The sequence below is a fragment of the Ornithorhynchus anatinus genome, chromosome 1 (genome assembly GCF_004115215.2).
Source record: "Ornithorhynchus anatinus isolate Pmale09 chromosome 1, mOrnAna1.pri.v4, whole genome shotgun sequence".
In the NCBI taxonomy this organism is placed as follows: domain Eukaryota; kingdom Metazoa; phylum Chordata; class Mammalia; order Monotremata; family Ornithorhynchidae; genus Ornithorhynchus; species Ornithorhynchus anatinus.
The window spans coordinates 28,734,250-28,754,134 of NC_041728.1; the positions used below are offsets into that span (position 1 = coordinate 28,734,250).

The window sequence follows — 19,885 nt, forward strand, 5'->3', positions numbered from 1 at the left end:
GATGGATGGGTGAAGGGGGACAGCGGGCAAAGGCAGAATTATCACTTATTGACTCCTGCTTTTCTTCCCTTCTTTCCTCTTCTCCCGCGTCACCCTGACTTGCCCCCTTGATTCATCTCTAAATACGAGTGACTGACTGCTTTTGTTTCCTTTTCAGGAAATGATGAGCAAGTTATCCTCCATGATGTTGAAAGGTAACTATGTTGGTCCTGCGTGGAGCTGGCGACGGCATTTTATACGTCACTGGAGACGAGTCTCTCCTACAGTCGGGGAAGAAAGAATAGCGACGTGCTTTTGATGATTTCAATCGATGATGCCTTTCTTTTTTTTGAAGGAAGAAACTATTTTAAACCGTTCAGTTTCAGAATTTTGTTTTATTTCGATGACAGGCTTAAGAATAATATTAGCCGTGACTCCATTATTTGGGGGAGACCAGAATTCTCCCCCCAGATAATAGTCTCCCCACGCCTCCGCCCCCTCCCCCGCAACTTCAGTCTGTCGCATTTATGGAGCGCGTACCGTGTGCAGAGCGCTGTACTAGTAGAAGCCTAGGGCTTACGAGCAGTGTCGCCTAGTGGAAAGAGCACAGGCCTGGGCATCAGAAGGACCCGGGTTCTAATCCCGGCGCCGTCCCTTATCTGCCGTATGACCCTGGGCGAGTCGAGCACTTCTCGGAGCCTCAGTTACCGCATCTGGAAAATGGGGATTAAGGCCGTGAGCCCCATGTGGAACGGGGGCCGGTGTCCAACCCGATTATCTTTTATCTACCTCAGTGCTTAGTACAGTGCCTGGCACGTAGTAAACGCTTCACAAATACCATAAGGAAAAGGTCTTCCTGACAATTACACAGCTGGGAGGGTCATTCCCGACCGTAGTCCGGGTGTCATTCAGTCGATCCATCGTATCTGTCGGGCGGTTACTGGGTGCAATTCAGTGCCCGCCCACCACCGTGGATGATTGTATCCCGGGATCCAGAGGCTGCGGGATGGGGAAGCGTGAGATTCCTCGTCGTGACAGGGAGTTGCAAGCCAAGGGGAACTGTACGTCTCGAGTCCCCTCCTCCGCCAGATCAGGAGGTGGTGCACGCCTGCGCCCCAGGAAGTCTTCCCGCTGGAGTCCACAAGCACAAACACGATTCAGTCTGCTGAGAAGCTCTTTTTCTTTTTTCTAATTTAGCTGGGATGGTGGCCAAAGGGAATTAACAGGGAATACTGTTAGGATCCCAGAAGTAGGAGTTCACCACTCTGGATCGACTCGGGGTGGCGATCTACCCATATCTATTTACAAACCAGGACCGAGATCAACCATCCTCTATCTTGTTTTTTAAAATGGTATTTGTTAAGCGCTTTTGCTACGTTCCAGTCGCCGTACTAAGCGCGGGGGTTGATGCAGGCTGATCAACCTGATCAGGTTGATACAGGCTAATCAGTTCGGACACAGTCCGTCTCCGACCCGGGGCTCGCGTCTTGATCCCCGTTTTGCAGATGAGGTAACCGAGGCAGACAGAAGTGACTTGCGCGAGGAGGCCACACGTGGCGGAGCCGCGATTAAAATGGGAATTAACAGGGGTTACTGTTAGAATCCCGGGAGGTAGGATTCGCCACTCTGGACTGACTCTGGATGGCGATCTGCCCAGACATATCCGTAAAGCCGAACCAAGATCAACCATCCTCTATTTCATTTGTTAAGCGCTTTCTTTGTGCCAGGCACTGTACTAAATGGTGGGGTAGGAACGACCCAATCAGGTTGGACGCTGTCCCTGTCCCACACGGGGCTTACAGACTTAGTCCCCGTTTTCCAGTTGAGGTAACTGAGGCACAGAGAACTGAAGTGACTCGCCGAGGTTCACACAGCGGACGAGTGTCGGAGCCGGGATCAGAACCCAGGTCCTTCTGACTCCTAGGCCCGTGCTCGATCCACAAGGCCACGCTGCTCATCGATGATTTAAAAGTATCGAGGGGAGGTCCGGATTTAGGAACACAATCAGTGGGATTTATTGAGTGCTTACTATGTGCAGAGCACTGTACTAAGTGCTTGGGAAAGTACAGTACAACAAAATTCCGGTCAGGCTTCTGTTAACGAGGCCGCGTGAGCCTCGGCGGCTGATCGGCAATCCGGATTTAATTGGAAGCACAGATGGAGAAATCGCCACCCAAAACCGCTTAACTTCTCTGGGCCTCGGTCACCTCATCTCTCGAATGGGGATTAAGATTGTGAACCCCTCGTGGTAGAGGGACTACGTCCAGTCTGATTACTTTGAATTTACCCCAGCGCATAGAGCAGGGCCTGTCACCCAGTGAACGCTGAATAATTACCATAAAAAACACTTGGAGGAGAGGATTGTGGCTTCTGGAGGTGTTTGGAGTCAACTGCCAGGTCATGCGATTGGAGCCAGACCTGGCTGTTTGGGGAACCCAGATTTAAGCCAAAATTATTCCCTAATTATGCTTGCGACCAAGTGAACACCCCCACCCTGTGCTTGTCTCCCCCTCTCTAAGGGTGGGCGGGGAGTGCGTCTGCTATTTCTTTTGTATTGTACTCTTGCAACTGCTTAGTGCAGTGCTCTGCACACAGCAAGCACTTGGTAAATACATCGCTCCCAGTCCTCACCCAGCCAAAGTCTGTCTCCCCTCTAGACTTTAAGCTTGTTATGGACGGGGGAATGAACGTATCCGCTAATTCTGTTGTATTGTACTCTCCCAAGTGCTTACTACAGTGCTCTCCACCTAGTAGTCTCTCAATAAATGCCAGTGATTGATTATTATGCCAGTTAGAGCTAGAGAGAGAAAAACTTACTTTCATTCAGTAGTATTTATTGAGCACTTACTATGTGCAGAGCACTGTTCTAAGCGCTTGGAATGGACAAATCGGTAAAAGAGACAGTCCCTGCCCTTTGACGGGCTTACAGTCTAATGGGGGGGGACGGACAGGCAAGAACAGTAGCAATAAATAGAAACAAGGGGAAGAACATCTCATTAAAACAATAGCAAATAAATAGAATCGAGGCGATGTACATTTCGTTAATAAAATAAATAGGGTAATGATGATAAATAATAAATGAATAGGGTAAATTGGTCATTTACTTGGATCGGAAGTGTTCAGGCTGGGTTACAAGGCCAAGAATCAGGCCCTCCCCTCCATGCTGTGCCGATTTCCAAAGGCCTAAACTCCTCTTGTGCTCTCCCACCCCCACCCCCGGACCTCAGCTCCCCCTCCACCCCCCAAGTGGGACGGGGGGCTGGAACTTTCCACCGTATTGGCTGAATTCCCAATTTCAACCCCCCTCCGCGCACCCCCTTGGGGAGGCGGTGGAAAAGGCCTGGCCCGAACCACCTCAGGAAGGGTCAATGGAATTTTATGCTTTTACGGCCTAGTCCCGCCTAACTTTTGGTAACTTTAGAAGAAGCATAGGTCTTGTGTGCCCAGCAGGAGAGGAGAAAAATCTGTGTTTGTTTGCGTCTCTCTCTCCCTTTGTCTTTGCCCTCCGTCTCCCAGCAGCGAGACCTTGGACGTCTTTGCTCACGAAGACGCGGTGTACGGCCTGTCGGTGAGCCCGGTGAACGACAACGTGTTCGCCAGTTCGTCGGACGACGGCCGGGTCCTCATCTGGGACATCCGAGAGTCTCCCCACGGAGGTGAGGGCCCCTTAAAGGATCGGGATCCGTCAACCGATCAGCCATACGCCCCCGGGCCTAATGGATAGAGCCCGGGCCCCGGGAAATCAGAAGGACCTGGGTTCTAATCCCAGCTTGTCTGCGCTGTGACCTTGGGTGAGTCCACTTCCACTTCTCCAGGCCTCAGTTCCATCCTCTGTAAAATGGGGGTTAAGACTGTGAGCCCCACGTTAGGACACAAGGCCGTGTCCAACCTGATTAGCTTGTATCTCCTCCAGCGCTTAGAACAGTGCCTGGCACGTAGCACTTAACAGATACCATCATCATCATGGCATTTAAGCGCGTACTAAATACCACGCTCTGAACTAAGCAGCGGAGAACGTAAAGCGATCAATGGTATTTAGTGAGTGCTTACTATGTGAAGAGCACTGTACTAAGCGCTTGGGAGAGCAGAGTCCAACAGAATGAGCAGGCACGTTGCCTGTAAAGGCTCTTCCTTGCCCCTCTCCACCGTCCCGCAGCTGGATCGGTGCCCGGCCCCAAGTACGTCATTAGGAAAATGGGGCTCGGGAGCCGGGAAGTAGTCGGGGCCCCGCATGGCGGGGGAGCTAGCCGTTGGGGCTCGGGTCTCAGAGAGGCGGTGGTCCCCCTTGCCTCGGGTCCCAGCAATTGGGCCACGGTGCCGGGCGCAGCGTAAGAGCTTAACAAATACCATTAAAAAAGAAAAGCCAGAAAACCCGGCAGAGGCACAACTCAGTGCGTAGCAGAAAGAACAGCGGCAGCGCGAACCAACCGATTGGTCATTTTTCCACAGAACCCTTCTGCCTGGCAAACTACCCGTCCGCTTTTCACAGCGTGATGTTCAACCCCGTGGAGCCGAGGTTACTGGCCACCGCCAACTCCAAGGAGGGCGTGGGACTCTGGGACATCCGGAAACCTCAGAGGTGAGGCAGCCAGTCACGCGCTCCACATCCGGGGGGTGATCGGCTTCGCCAGCGCGCCCCTTTCTCCACCCCAGAGCTCTCTGGGAGGGTCTTCCCTCTTGACTTCTCTTATCTGAGGCCCTGGGATGGAGATGCATCTTTCCTGAAGCCAGGGAGAGCTCTGTGTTCAAGGAACAGGTCCCTGCAGGCGTATCATTTTTGGGGGCGGGGGGAGCCCTCCCATTTTCGGTCACTGATTTTGAGATCCTTATCCCCCGTCAGGTTGTAAACTCCTTGAGGGTAGAGATCGATCCTCTTTAGGAAGTTAATTGCTCTCACTCTCTCTTGCTCTGTCTCTCTCTCTCTCTCTCAGGAGTTTAGCACAGTGCTCTGCCCAGAGCTTGGGTTCCATCAAGTCTGGGGTTGGTTGAGTGAGTTGAGGGAGGAAGAATCTTTAATGATCAATCCATCCGTCGGGGTCTTTATTCTCTGTTTACTGTGTGCAGAGCACTGTACTGAGAGCGTGGGAGAGTACACCATAATAATATAGCAGAGTCAGTAGACGCGTTCCCTGCCCGCAACAAGCTTACTGTCCGGAGGTGGGGGAGTTCAGGATCCCAGTCCACCCATTCAGGCCTAAGCCACATCCCCACCTGGTGCAGGGAGAGTTTACCTTAAATCAGCTGTGACCCCCATCTCCCTCCTCTTAATTACAGTATCTTAATTACACTTACTCTGTGCCGAGCACTTTTCTAAGCATCAGGGTTAATACTAGGTTGTCAGGTGGGGCACAGCCCCTGTCCCACTTGAAACTCCCAATCATTCAGTCAGTCATATTTCCTGAACACTTACTGGGTGCGGACACTGTACTAAGCACAATAGTGCAATATAACAATATAATTATATTGTTATATTGGAAGAGTGCAAAATAACAATAAGCAGACCCATTCCCACCCCACAGTGAGCTTGAGGTCTAGAGGGGGAGACCACCACCAATATAAATAAGCAAATGACAGTTAGGGGCATAAGTGCTGTGGGACTGACGGGGGGGATGCGTAAAGGGAGCAAGTCAGGACGATGCATAAGGGAGTTGAAGAAGAGGAAAAGAGGACTTGGTCAAGAAGGCCTCTTGAAGGAGATGGGCCTTCGGTAAGGCCGAGTCCCTGCTCCCTCCCGCCTCTCCTTTGTGAATCCTGCTGGCCCCGAAAAGAGTGGCCCTGGTTTCAGTGAGAAGAGAATCAGAGGTTTAATTTTACAGAGAAACGGAGTGACTTGCCCAAAGACTCAGAAAAGACAAGTGGCAGGGATGGGATTAGAACCCAGGTCCTCCGACGCCCAGGCCCGGGCCCTTTCCACTAGAACCCGTTGCCCTTTCCGTCCGTTTGCCTCTTCGTCTGTCAGTCCCGTTCCTGTGATAGGTTGATATCGTCTTCTTGTGGAGAACCCCCGCCTCCGTAGATTAAGTGATTCATAACTTGATAAGGGAGGATTTTGAGAAAGGGAAGCAGCATAACCTAGTGGATAGAGGCCGGGCCTGGGAGTCAAAAGGACCTGGGTTCTGATCCTGACTTGGCCACTTATCCTGTGGGTGACCTTGGGCGAGGCACTTCATTCTCTGTGCCTCAGTTACCTCATCTGCAATATGGTGATTAAGACTGTGAGCTCCACGTGGGATGGGGACTGTATCCAACCCTATCATCTTGATTCTACCCTGGCGCTTAGTACAGTGCCTGCCCCATAGTAAGCACTGAAGTATCATAAAAAAAAAATAGGGAAATTCAGGATTTGTCCTGCAAGCCTCAGAGCAGAAGGGGCTATCAAGTGCAAAGGATTGTATCCTCCTTACCAGTTTTTCCATCCATCCTAATTGTCAGCCACTCAGTTATATTTATTGAGCATTCACTCTGGGCAGAGCATAGTGCTAAACTCTTGGGAGAATACAAAATAACAGATTTAGGAGACACGTTCTCTACTGACAACGAGCTTACACTTTGGACGTTACTATAAATAAATTACGGATATTTACATTAGGGCTTTGGGACCGAGGGAGGGGTGAATAAAGGGGGCAAATCCGGTTGGGTGTATCCGAATGCCCCATGTCTCCCGAGGGGTCGGGTCCGGAATTTAGCCCCGGGATGGAGACCCGGTCCCAGCTCTGCTGTGGATCAGGATCTGGCTTCTCTGTTTGCTGACTGACCCTCAGAGAGGCCCCTCCAGGCCCCCTCCTCAGTACACTGGCACCAGCGGGCTTCAATTCTGCCGTCTCAGTCAGTCGATCGTATGTATCGAGCGCTTACTGTGTGCAGAGCTCTGTACTAAGCGCTTGGCAGAGTACGATGCACCAGACACATTCCCTGCCCCAAATGAACTTAAGTTAGAGAAGCAGCAACAACCATTTTTAAGTGGGCCTTTTTACCGAGCAACTCCGGAAAGTGTGAGGGCCTCGGTCCGTCTGGCCTACAGCCGGACCGTTGATGGAGGAGGAAAGGGGAGCTGTGATCCTCCCCCACCTCCCGTTTTTTCACGATATTGAATGCCTCAGCTTGGTGCGCGGTTGTTTGCCGGCAACTGGAACAGGAGGCTATGAGCCAGAACCCCAGCGGAGAGTCTGAGTAATTTCTGATGTCACCCGAACCGTTCCCCGATGCTGACGATATCCTGAAAGGGGGACGAAGCGGCCGACTCCTGGGGGAGAACGGAAAAAGAGGAGAAAGGGCCGCCGAGAGAGAGGGCGGCTCGTTTAGGTGCTCCCGGTGGAAGAGGAGAAGGGGGGGGGGGGGGAACCCCCACCTCACTCTTTCTAACCTTCTGCCGGGTTTTATTACTGCAGGGTAGTGGAGGCCAGTTCCATAAAAGTCCAAGGCAAAACAGCCCCCCGAGGGTCGTCTCTTAAGGCACCTTTGGTGGGTGATTCATTCATTCAGTTGTATTTATTAAGCACATGCTGAATGCTGTACTAAGGGCTCCGGGAGTACAGTATAACAATAAACACATGTAAACATATATACACATATATAGATACAAAATATAGGAAGCAGCGTGGCTCAGGGGAAAGAGCACGGGATTGGGAGTCGGAGGTCATGGGTTCGAATCCCAGCTCTGCCACTTGTCAGCTGTGTGACTGTGGGCAGGTCACCAAACTTCTCTGTGCCTCAGTTCCCTCATCTGTAAAATGGGGATTAAGACTGTGAGCCTCACGTGGGACGACCTGATTACCCTGTATCTACTCCAGCGCTTAGAACAGTGCTCTGCACATAGTAAGCGCTTAACAAATACCAACATTGTAAACAGACACATTCCCTGTCCACAAGGAGCTCATAGTCTAGAGGGGGTGATGAATTTGACGCCCTGAAGGGGCTGCTCTCTCCTCTTGCTGCTCTTTCAGCCACATTCATTGCAGTGATTCTGACAGTGGTATTTGTTGAGCACTAACTGTGTGCAGAGCACTGCGCTAAGCACTTGGGAGAGCCTTATTGAAGGCACGGCTCTTCTAAGAGGCCTTCCGTGACTAAGCCCTCCTTTCCTCTTCTTCCACTCCCTTCCGTATCACCCTGATTTGCTCCCTTTATTCTTGCCCCCCTCAGCCCCGTAGCACTTATGTGGATATCTGTCATTTATTAATGTATGTTAATGTCTGTCTCCCTCTCTAGACTGTAAGCTCACTGGGGGCAGGGAATGTGTCTATTATACTGTTCTATTATGCTCTAAGTGCTTAGTACAGTGCTCTGCACACGGTAGGTACTCAATAGGATTGATTGATTGATTGAGAGTACAGTATAGCAGAGTGGGTAGACATGTTCCCTGCCCACAGTGAACTTGCAATCTAATAAAATAATAATAATTACGGCATTTCCTATGCGCTTACTATGTGCCAACCACTCTACTTAGCCTTGGGGTGGATACGAGCAAATTGGGTTGGGCACAGTCCCGGCCCCAGATGAGGCTCAGAGCCTCAACCCCCATTTTACAGATGAGGGAACTGTGGCCCAGAGAAGTGAAGTGACTTCCCCAAGGTCACAGCAGACAAGTGGAGGAGCTGGGATTAGAACCCATGACCTCCTGACTCCCAGGCCTGGGCTCTAGCCACCGCACCATGAAGTCTAGAGGAAGGCCACCCTCAGTGGCAGTTGGTCATCTCCCTCGGGCTCTTGGGGACGTAGAGCTTGTGGGCAGGGGGGCTTCTAACCTGTGCTCCCCAAAATGTGGGGAAGCTCCAGGAGAGCATTCATTCAATCGCATTTATCGAGCGCTTACTGTGTGCAGAGCACTGTACTAAGCGCTTGGAAAGTACAGTTCGGCAACAGACACGATCCCTGCCCAACAAGGGGGTCCTGGGATCGATTCGGGGAGCGGACCGGAAGGTCCTCTGCGGAATGAGCGTCGGAAGGGAGAGGGCGAGAGGGAAGGCGGGTAGGACGCGGGTCCGTCTCTCGGCGCCCTGGGCCCCGGTGGCGTCAGCCGCCCTGGGGTCGTGATGGGTGACGTGGCGTCTGAGTTTCGGATTAGACTGTTGGAGGAGCCTCGGGCCGTCCCGCTCTGCGCCGGGGCGCTGAGGCGGTGCCGAGAGAGCACCGGCTGCCATCCTCCGGCCCCGGCTCGCCCCTGTTGGATTGCAGAAACGCCTCCGGGGCAGGGACCGGGTCTCTAATTGTATTTTAGTCTCCCGAGCGCCTAGTACGGTGCTCGGGGCACAGGAGGGGCTCAGTAAATGCCGTCGGTCGGTTACCGGGTTGGCTGGAGGAGGCTTGGGCCGAGCTGCCTTCGGATCCCGAACCACTAGGTGGGGTGTGGAATCCATTTTGCCAACGTCATGTTAGAGGTGGCTTCGTGAAGAAGCTCGTGACTTTTTAAATAGGGTTTTTGTTATTAGTAGTAGTAGTAGTAGTAGTAGTAGTAATGTGGATGATGATGATAATGGTATTTAAGCGCTTACTTTGGGCCCGGCACCGTACCAAGCGCTGGGGTAGATACAAGATAATCAGGTGGGACACGGTTCCCATCCCACAATGGGCTCACAGTCTTAATCCCCATTTTCCAGAGGAGGGAACTGAGGCACGGAGGAAGCAGAGTGACCTGTCCAAGGTCACCCAGCAGAGCGGTGGCGGAACCGGGATTAGATCCTTCTGACTCCCGGGCCTCCGCTCTATCCACTAGGCCACGCTGCTTCCCCTCAGCGAGCTGACGTTCCGGAAGGAAGGGACCATTTTGAAAGCAGTGCTAATAGTAATCCTGATTGAAAAACTGAGGCTCAGAGAGGTTGTCCTTCCTTCCTCTCGGAAAAGTGGGAACGTAGAGGGACCCGGGCGACGAAGGCCGACCCTGCGAGAAGATTTAAGGAGACCATGGTCCGTCGGAAGCAACGGACCTCGTCCCACCCGGGAACTGTCTTCCTGCTGCTCCGAAGTTTCCTTTCCTTGCCTCTCAAGACCACTGTGGCTTCGTCCTCCGGCTCCCCCTTCCCTGCCTCTTTTCCCATCTAAGAGGAAGAGTCCGAGTTGGAGGGTCTGTCCTCGTGGGTGCAAAAGATGGTTTCTTCGCGTTTTTCTCTCACGGGAACAGTCTGACTTGATTTTGACCAACTTGAGACTCTTTCAGGCCTCAGCTCAACGACGTCATTCTCCCCTTGAACCCTGTGAAAAGCCAGGGGTGGAGTTTGGCCAGAATTAAGGGAACGGCCCCATTCTGTGGCCCGTGGCTTTGGCTGGTAGCAGGACCTCCTTTCTTGAGAGAGAGAGAGTTTTTTCTTTCTAATAGTCCGTCTAGGCTTAGTGCCCAGGTACTCTGACAAGGAGCCTCTTCAGCCAAAAATAAAAAAAAGAAGGAGTGGAGAGAGCCCAGGTTTGGGAGTCAGAGGACCTGGGTTCTAACCCTGACTCCGCCACTCGCTGGCCGGGTGCTGCTGGGCGAGTCACTTAGCTTCTCTGGGCCTCAGTTCTCTCATCTGTAAAATAGGGATTAAGACCGTCAGCTCCATGTGAGACACAGACTGCGTCCAACCTGACTAGCCTGTATTTACCCCACCGCTTAGAACAGTGTCTGCCGCATAATGCCCAATAGTATTTAACATTAAAAAGACGAAACAATCCACCAGAGGTATTTACTCAGAACTTACTACGTGAGTGCTGAGTTTTCATCTGTAAAATGGGGATTAAGACCGTGAGACAGGGACTGCGTCCAACGTGACGGGGCCGTGTCTAACCCGGCGTTTAGTGTCCAGCGCCTGGTACGTAGTAAGTGCTTAGAGAATACCATTTTTTTTTTTTTAAAAAAAAGCCAGAAACAAAGGCTCCGAGGAGTGCTCCGTGAACTCCGGGATACCGTGAGGCAAACTCTCAGAAGGTTGGATGGTTCCGTCCAGGCGAGGGGGCAGGCCCCGAGAGGAGAGGAGGGAGCTGGCTTCCCTCGAGGAAGACGGGAATAGCTGGAGCTCCCTCCAGCTCTCACCGGGAATGGCCAGATGCCGGCGCGCACAGAACCGGCCCGTCGGCTACGTGAATGGCGGCTTCCCTGGCTCAGACGGGAGCGAGCCCTTCTCTTCGCCCCCTGTCCTAGCTGCCGTTGGGCTCACTGAGAGGAGTCCCCCCCCTCTTGGCTCTTAGCTTTGAGATTCTGCCCACATCCCGCTTACCAGTTGTAGCGAGGAGCACCGAGGCCAGTGGGGAGACCGCGGGCCGGGGAGTCGGAGGATCTGGGTTCTAATCCCGCTCTGCCACTCGTCTGCTCCGTGATCTTGGGCAAGCGTCTCTGCTTCAGTTCCCCCGTCTGCAAAATGGGGATCGAGACTGCGAGCCTCATGTGGGACATGAACTGTATCTCACCTGATTACTTTGGGTCTACCCCAGCACTTTGAACAGTTTTTGTCACATAGTAAGCATTTAAAACAAGTACCATTAAAAAAAAAAATAATCCTGGCTCCACCACTTGTCTGCTGTGTGACCTCCGGGTAGTCGCTTCACTTCTCTGTGCTTCAGCTTCCTCAACTGCAAAATGGGAATTCAATACTTGTTCTCCCTCCTACTTAGATTGTGAGCCTGATGTGGAAACTGATGATCTTTTATCTACCCCGGCGCTCAGTACAGCGCTTGACTCCTAGGAATAGCTTAACAAATACCACTACTATTATTATTACAATTATTACTTTCACAAGCGCTTAGTCCAGTGCTCTGCACGTAGTAAGTGCTGAGTAAATACCTCTGATGGGTCGTTTTGTCTTTTTAATGGTATTTGTTAAATGCTACTAGGCATTATGTGGCAGACACCGTTCTAAGCGGTGGGGTAAATACAAGCTAGTCAGGTTGGACTGGTCACATGGAGCTGACGGTCTTAATCCCTATTTTACAGATGAGAGAACTGAGGCCCAGAGAAGCGAAGTGACTTCACACAAGCCGAGTTTAGAACCCCGGTCCTTCTGACTCCCGGGTCCGTGCTCTATCCACTAGGCCGCACTGCTTTTCAGTTTTCATCCTCTGGGCAGGAAGACTGCCCTGGACTCCTATAAACCTCAAATCCGCTCTATCCCGAGTAAAAATCCAGAGCTGAGGAGGAGGCTAGAGGCCCTGGGCCGGGGCCAGACAAATTGCCGTCGTGGGGTCGAGAGGAAATGTGTCCTCGAAAACAAATGGTGTCTGCAGAGGCCCCGACTTTTCCTGGAACCAGGCCCCTGGCTGATGCAAATCAATGCCGGTGGGGGCGGTAGGAGTCGGCCAAGTTTGCCTTTATTGTTTCTCCTCCCCCACTCCCCGCCCCGAGCTGACCGAAATGAATCGATTTGCCTGGCCAGTGCTGGTTTTGGACCGAAAGCCTCTCATTGTTCGGTGGAGTCCAGGGTCCGGTGGACGCTACGGGCCTCTGAAGTTCGAGGGCGCCCGGCAAAGGAAATGTCCGTGCTCGCCACGACCCCAGCATTCCCCATCGCGTCCGAGACCGCCGACTCGATTCCCGACCCTGGGCGGGACGGTGGTCCTCCCTTCCGCCTTTCCTTCTCTCGGGCGTCGAAAGCCGAAGAGCGGTCCCCTGGGATGGCGTCCATCTGGGTCTGAGGCCGGTTTCTGGAGCTAATCGCCGTGGCAGGCAGTGTGACGCCAGATGATCATCGGCAGGGCCGGTGAGACGCCCTTAGGAACTTCCCTCGCTTCAACACCGCATAACACCGTTCTCGGGGACGGAACTTAGCCAGCGGCCTCTCGAACCCCCCCCCCCCCCCCGTTTCGTGGAAGCGTGGCCTAATGAACAGAGCACGGGCCTGGGAGTCAGGAGGATCTGGGTTCTAATCCCGGCTCCGCCGCGCGTGTGTTGTGTGACCTCGGACGAGTCACTTCTGTGCCCGTTATCTGCAAAATGGGGGATAAGACTGTGGGCCCCGTGTGGGGCCGGGACTGTGTCCAACCCGATGGGCTCGTAGTATCCCTCTGGACTGTAAGCTCGTTGTGGGCAGGGAATGTGTCTGCTTATTGTTGAATCGTATTCTCTCAGGTGCGTAATACAGTGCCGTGCACACGGTAAGCGCCCAATAATGAATGAATCCACCCCAGTGCCTCCGCCTGCCACCTTGGGCCAGCCAGGGCTTCCTCACCGGGCTCAACAGCGCAGTGCACCCCGACCCGGGCTTCGTGCGAGCCGAGGGAAACGGCAGCTGCGGAGCCCCTTCTGCAGGAGAGGGTGCTGACTTCCATATATAGCTCAAAGACTTCTTCACGTTTAAGTATGTCGTTGGAAACTCAGATCAGTCCTTCCCGCTTCCACGGCGTGCTGTTCCTTCGTGCGTTCATTCAGTGGTATTTACTGAGCGCTTGCTGTGTGCAGAGCACTGTTCTAAGCGCTTGGGAGAGTACAATACGAGAGTAAACGGTGCCCACAATGAGCTATCGAGGCCTGTGGTCCTCTAGACTGTAAGCTCGTTGTGGGCAGGGAAAGCGTCTAGCAGCTCTGCTCGGTGCTTAGTACGGTGCTCTGCACACAGTAAGTGCTCAGTAAATACCACTCATTGATAGACGCGGGGACTTTGAGCCATTTTTTAAAAAATGGTATTCGTTAAGCGCTTACTATGTGCCAGGCACCGTTCTGAGTGCCAGGGTAGATTCAAGATAATCAGGTTGGACACCGTCTCCGACCCGTTTGGGGCCCACGGTCTTATGCCCCATTTTGCAGATGAGGTCACCGAGGCCCAGAGAAGTGACGGGACTCGCCACAGGCCACCCGGCAGACAGGAGGAGGCAGGATTTGAACCCAGCTCCTCCTGACTCCCAGGCCCACGCTCTATGCGATAGGTCCGGGAGTCAGAAGGTCATGGGTTCTGGTCCCAGACCCATCACGTGTCGGCTGTGTGACTTCGCGCAAGTCACTTCACTTCTGTGGGCTCCAGTTACCTTATCTGTAAAATGGGGAACAGAACCTCGAGTCCTACGTGGGACGGGGACTGTCCAACCCAATTTGCTTGAATCCATTCCAGCACTTAGAGTGTCCGGCACATAGTGAGCACTTAACAGGCACCGTTATTATCCTCATCATCATCATCTTCATTCTCCTAATTCCCGAAGCAGCCGTGAGTCACATTTGCCCGTCGAAAGAGTTTGTTTCCGATGACCTCCTATCTACCCCAGCGCTTAGAACAGCGCTCGCCGCAGAGTGATTTCTTAACAAATACCACGATTGTGGTGATTATCGTTTTTAGAGTTTAAGGCCTCATCCAGGGCCGGGTCAAATCGAGCTCTAGATCCCGAACATCCTCTCTCCTCCTGCCTTCCAGTTCCCTGCTCCGCTACGGCGGGAACCTGTCCCTGCAGAGCGCCATGAGCGTCCGGTTCAACAGCAACGGGAGCCAGCTGCTCGCCCTGCGCCGCCGCCTGCCGCCCGTCCTCTACGACATCCACTCCCGCCTCCCCGTCTTCCAGTTCGACAACCAGGGCTACTTCAACTCCTGCACCATGAAAAGCTGCTGCTTCGCCGGAGACCGGGACCAGGTGAGGAGGCCCACCGCCAGGTTACGGTCTAGAGAAATCGGAAGGCGGTCGGAATTCATTCGGCCGGATGTATTGAGCGCTTACTGTGTGCAAAGCACTGTACTAATAATAATTACAAAGGGTTTCTATGGGCCAAGCACCGTACCGAGCGCTGGGGTGGACCCAAGCTAATCAGGTCGGACCCTGTCCCCGTCCCAGGTGGGGCTCACGGTCTCAGTCGTCGTTTTACAGGTGAGGTAAATGAGGCACAGAGATGTGAACTGACTTGCCCAGGGTCACACAGAAGACAAGGGGTGGAGGCGGGATTAGAACTCGTGACCGCCTGACTCCCGGGCCCGCGTTTTCTCCACACTGTACTAAGTGCTTGTACGAAGTCCTTGTAATCACAGAGAACCGTGGGAGCTTCCCCCTCTCTTCTGCTGACACAAGCTGAGGAGCTCTGTATGAAGAAGCGGCCTGGTCTAGCGGATAGAGCACGGTCCTGAGAATCAGACGGACCCGGGTTCTAATCCCGGCTCTGCCGCCGGTGTCACGGGCGAGTCACTTGACTTCTCTGTGCCTCAGTTCCCTCATCTGTAAAATGGGGATTAAGACCGTGAGCCCCAGCTGGGGACGGGGACTGTGTCCTGCTCGATTAACCTGACTCTACCCCAGCGCTTAGAATAGTGCTTGACACACAGTAAGCGATTAACAAATGCCGCTATTATTGTCATCGTCAATAAGCCGGGGGCTGACTCTCCTGTCGCTTTTCAGCCGTCGGCACCCCCATCTGGAAAACGCAATCCCGAGCTGGGGGTTTTCCGTCCCGATCCGCTCCCGTCACTCAGATCCTGGGGTCCGCCTGGTGAGGGTCCCCAGTCTAGCTGAGATACTGGTGGGCTTTTGTTTTTTTAAAATGGTATTTGTTAAGCATTTACCACGAACCAGGCACCCAACTAAGCGCCGGGGTAGATAGAAGCTAATCACGCTGGGCACCGTCCCTGTCCCACGCGGGGCTCGCGGTCTCCACCCCCGTTTTCCAGACGAGGGGACTGAGGCCCAGAGAAGTGAAGTGACTTGCCCAGCGTCACCCAGCAGACAAGAGGGGAGCTGGGATTAGGCCTCGGGCTGCATCCGCTAGTCACGCAGCCTGGCCAGCACTGGCGAACCCACCGGCCGCTGTGAGGGTGGACGCCCGCTGGCAGTGATGCCAGCTTTTGCCTTCTAAGGATCAGGGTGGAGCCAGCAGTCCTCCCCTTGGCCTTCACGGATCAGTCTAGCGATCATTCCTTCATTCAGTCCTATTTATTAAGCGCAGACTGGGTGCAGAGCCCTGCACTAAGCGCTTGGGAAAGTACGGTAGGCAGCAGTAAGGACTGACAGTCCCTGCCCACAACGAGCTCCCAGTCTAGAAGAGGACGAGAGAGATGTACAAATAGACATCAATATAAATAAATAAAATTGCAGCTTATATATACACAAGTGCTATGGGGGGGGAGGGGGAAAGAACAAAGGGAGCGCTTACTATACGCAGAGCTCTGTACTAAGCGCTTGGGGGAGTACAGGCTTGGAGTCTAGAGGGGAGCTTATAGTCTGCCTGGTGCTAGGCGGGTAGAGTTCTTCACTGGTTTCCCTGGTTCCCTCTGTCAGTGGGGTCCCATATTAGGCAAAAGAGCTCAAGGTCCAGGCTTCTCCAGAGTCATTCATTGGGTCGTATTTAATGAACGCTTGCCGTGTGCCAAGCACTGTACTAGGCGCTTAGTCCCCGTCTTACTACCGTAACCAGCATTGTAGGGCGCGCATCTCCTCCAGGAGGCCTTCCCCGACTGAGCCCTCCTTTCCTCTTCTCTCACTCGCTCCGCGTCACCCTGACTTGCTCCCTTTATTCATCCCCCATCCCAGCTCCACAGCACTTATGTCCATATCTGAAATCCATTTATTTCTATTAACGTCTGTCTCTCCCCCTCTAGACTGCAAGCTCTTTGGGGGCAGGGAATGTGTCTGATTACTGTTGTAATGTACTCTCCCAGGCATTTAGTGCAGTGCTCTGCACACGGTAAGCTCTCAGTAAGTACGATTGACCGACTGACTGGAGTTAGGGGCGCAACAGAGAGTTTGACGTGGAAAGGGAGGTGGATCGGGTACTTGGTGCAGAAGCCGTTAGCAGCCGGTATTACCATCTCCATCAATCCATTAATGGTCTTTACTGAGCACTTACTGTGGGCAGAGCACTGTACTAAGCGCTTGGGAGTCTCCTCAAAAAACTCTAGAGGTATATGGCGAGAGTGCGTGCACCTCAGTTTTTAGAAATAGGACATGGACTATGTCCAACCTGATTGTCTTGGATGTACCTCAGCACTTTGTAAAGTGCCTAGCAAATTGTAAGCAATTAACAACTACCGTTAAAAATAAAAAAAAAAAAAAACAGGTATCGAACCCCCATTTTGCAGATGAAGGGAAGTTGAGTAGCCTGTCCGAGGTCACACAGCAGGCAGGTGGCGGAGCTGGGATTAGAACCCAGGTCCTCTGACTCCCAAGCCCCTGCGCTTTCCCACTGGGCCACGCCTTTTCTCAGCAGGCCATGCTGCTTGTCGGTTTGCTGTCCAGTTGTGTGGGACCTACATATTTGCAGAGCGTGACAGACTCTGCCCTCTAAACCAGGGAGAAAAAGAGCAAATCGAGATGGACCCCTCCTCATCCGAGGTTGTGAGGGGAGTCGTCTCTGGCCCCACAGGAGGAAGAGTCTCTGTGTGCCCGTCGTCTCTCTGCGTGTGGTGGGGAGGAAGAGGTGATTGCCATTTTGCCTCCGCTCATCCGTCTCGGAGCCCTTTTTTTGTTTTGCAGATTTTCCCAGCCCCGGGGGTTCCCCTTGACATGCCTGAGCATTCATTCAATAGTATTTATTGAGCGCTTACTATGTGCAGAGCACTGTACTAAGCGCTTGGAATGAACAAGTCGGCAACAGATACGTTCCCTGCCGTTTGACGGGCTTACAGAGCTTACAGACGGGCTTGAGCACTGAGGCCGGTGGGTTGTGGACCAGAAAGGAGGGCGGGCGACCGGGTCCCTCTGTGCGGTTGTCACTGTTGTCTCAGGGACTGACGCCTCCTGTAGCTCTCAGTCTCCCCCATCTCTTCCAACAGGGGGAAGGGGTGCCACACCCCTTGGCCGTCCGTCCACCGCCCAGGAATGTTTAGAGGAATGAAATTTAAGGGTAGTTTCCCAGAGTTTGGAGCGCCTCCCGTTCCGAGAGCGGCTCTCACCGCCCGTGTCCGCTAGGCCGGACCTCGGGGCGGCGAAAGAGTCGAATTTCCGGCATGGGATGGAGCCAGCTAGGCGACCAAAAGCCCTGAGTAAAGCAGCGGCCGCTCAGATGGCAGCCTGCGGCGCTAAGGGCTGATCGGAACGAGGCTAGATGGGCTAGTGTCGAAGGCGGCCGCCCTCGGAGGTGTGACTTCCCACCTCTCTACACCACCCACCCGTGGCTCAGTCATGTTTGCTTGTAGGTCCTGAGCGTTCCCAGAGCCAGAAGGGGCGTGATGTAGAATTCCTCCTTCCGCGAGAGGCTGTCGAAGTCATCCAGGGAAAGGAGGTTTGGCAGAGTCCCATGGAGGACCAAATTAGGTCGTGGAAGGTGTTTGTCATTTATTCATTCAATTCTATCGATTGAACGCTTACTGTGTGCAAAGCACTGTACTAGGCGCTTGGGAGAGGACGCTATAACAACAGACGGACACGTTCCTGCCCACGACAAGCTCCCAGTCTTCAGGGGGAGACAGGCGTTAATACAACTAAATAAATAAATTACAGCTAAAATAATAGTAACTGTAGTATTTGTTAAGCACTTACTGTGTGCCGGGTACCGTATTAAGCAGAAAATGTTGGGCACAGTCCCTGTCCCACATGGGGCTCACAATCTCAGTCGCCATTACACAGATGAGGGAACTGAGGTCCAGAGAAGTGAAGCGACTTGCCCCGGGTCAGCCAGCAGACAAGTGGCGGAGCAGGGTTAGAACCCATCACCTCCTGACTCCTAGGCTCGTGCTCTATCCACTAGGCCGTATTTATAGATATGCGTGTGTATACATACACATCTATATATATGGTGTGGATATACTGTGTATATATATTCAGGATATATATATATATATATATTCTATCTATGTACACACATATATGTGTGTATATATATACACATGCATATATATATGTATATATATACACACTGTGGGGATGGGAGGGAGGATGAATGAAGGAGCAAGTAAGAGTGGTGCAGAAGGGAGTTGGAGGAGAGAGGAGGGCTTAGGGAAGATTTCTTGGAGGAGATGGGCTTTCAATAAGGTTTTGAAGTGGGGAGAGCAATTATCAGTCTGAGAGGAAGAGGGAAGGCGTTCCAGGTCACAGGTAGGATGCGGGCGAGAGGTAAGCGGCGAGATAGACGAGATGGAGGTACAGTGAGAAGAGTAGCATTTATCGATAGAAGCGGTGAAACGGTGCCGGTTTACTTGTCTGTTGGGACTCCACGTTCTTTTCATTTGGGGAAAAAACCCACCCCACTCCCATCGGGGACCGGATTCGGGGTCCCGGCAGAGGCTGGATGCCTTGCACACGGTAAGCGCTCAATAAGTACGATCGACTAGCCGACTGCCTTGATGTCGTGGGCAGGGAACGTGTCTGTTCTGTTTTAGTCTCCCGAGTGCATAGTACAGGGCTCTGCAGCCAGAAAGCCCTCAATAGATACGATGGATTGATTGAAGGGGAGCCCAGGTTTCCTGGGCAAGCCGTTATTAACCTCCAAGGAAAATGAATGCTTTCGAGTCGCGTGGCCTAGTGGCTAGAGCCCGGGCTTGGGAGTCGGTAGGCCCTGGGTTCTAGTCCCGGCTCCGCCACTTGTCTGCTGGGTGCTTTGGTGAAGTGGGCAGGGAATGTGTCTGTTCTATACCTGTATCGTACTCTCCCAAGCGCTTAGCACAGTGCTCTGTTCATAGTAAGCACTCGGTAAATATGTCTGATTGATTGGTGGAAGGAGCCCAGCTTCCCTGGGAAAGCCATCATTAACCTCCAAGGATCACGAATTCTCTTCACCTAGTAAGCAGCGCAGCCTAGTAGATACAGACGGGCCTGGAAATCAGAAGGCCCTGGGTTCTAATTCCAGGCCCTCCACTTTTCTGCTGTGTGACCTAGGGCGAGTCGCTTCACTTCTCAGTGCCTCATTTACCTTACTTGTAAATGGGAAGTGAGACTGTGAGCCCCACGTGGGACGGGGACTGTGTCCAACCCGATTACCTTGCACCTACCCCGCCACTTAGTACAGTCCCTGGCACACGGCGCTTAACGGATACTTTAAAAAAGAAGTAAGCCCTCAGTAAATACAGTCGATTATTGATCCGTCTTCCAAGAAAGCAACACA

At 52.9% G+C, this 19,885-nt stretch overlaps 1 protein-coding gene across 5 annotated transcripts in view; it reads left to right on the forward strand.

The window, feature by feature from the left end:
- Nucleotides 1–19,885, forward strand: part of DCAF5 (DDB1 and CUL4 associated factor 5) — an 88,557-nt gene that overhangs the window by 32,547 nt on the left and 36,125 nt on the right. For 3 of the 5 annotated variants that reach the window (XM_029065682.1, XM_029065692.1, XM_029065674.1), the window contains exons 3-6: nucleotides 158–194; nucleotides 3,496–3,635; nucleotides 4,429–4,558; nucleotides 14,283–14,496. In XM_029065682.1, coding sequence (XP_028921515.1) covers nucleotides 158–194; nucleotides 3,496–3,635; nucleotides 4,429–4,558; nucleotides 14,283–14,496 — 521 coding nt within the window. The remainder of the gene's footprint in view (nucleotides 1–157; nucleotides 195–3,495; nucleotides 3,636–4,428; nucleotides 4,559–14,282; nucleotides 14,497–19,885) is intronic. The other 2 variants (XM_029065702.1, XM_029065667.1) reach the window with 1 other exon arrangement.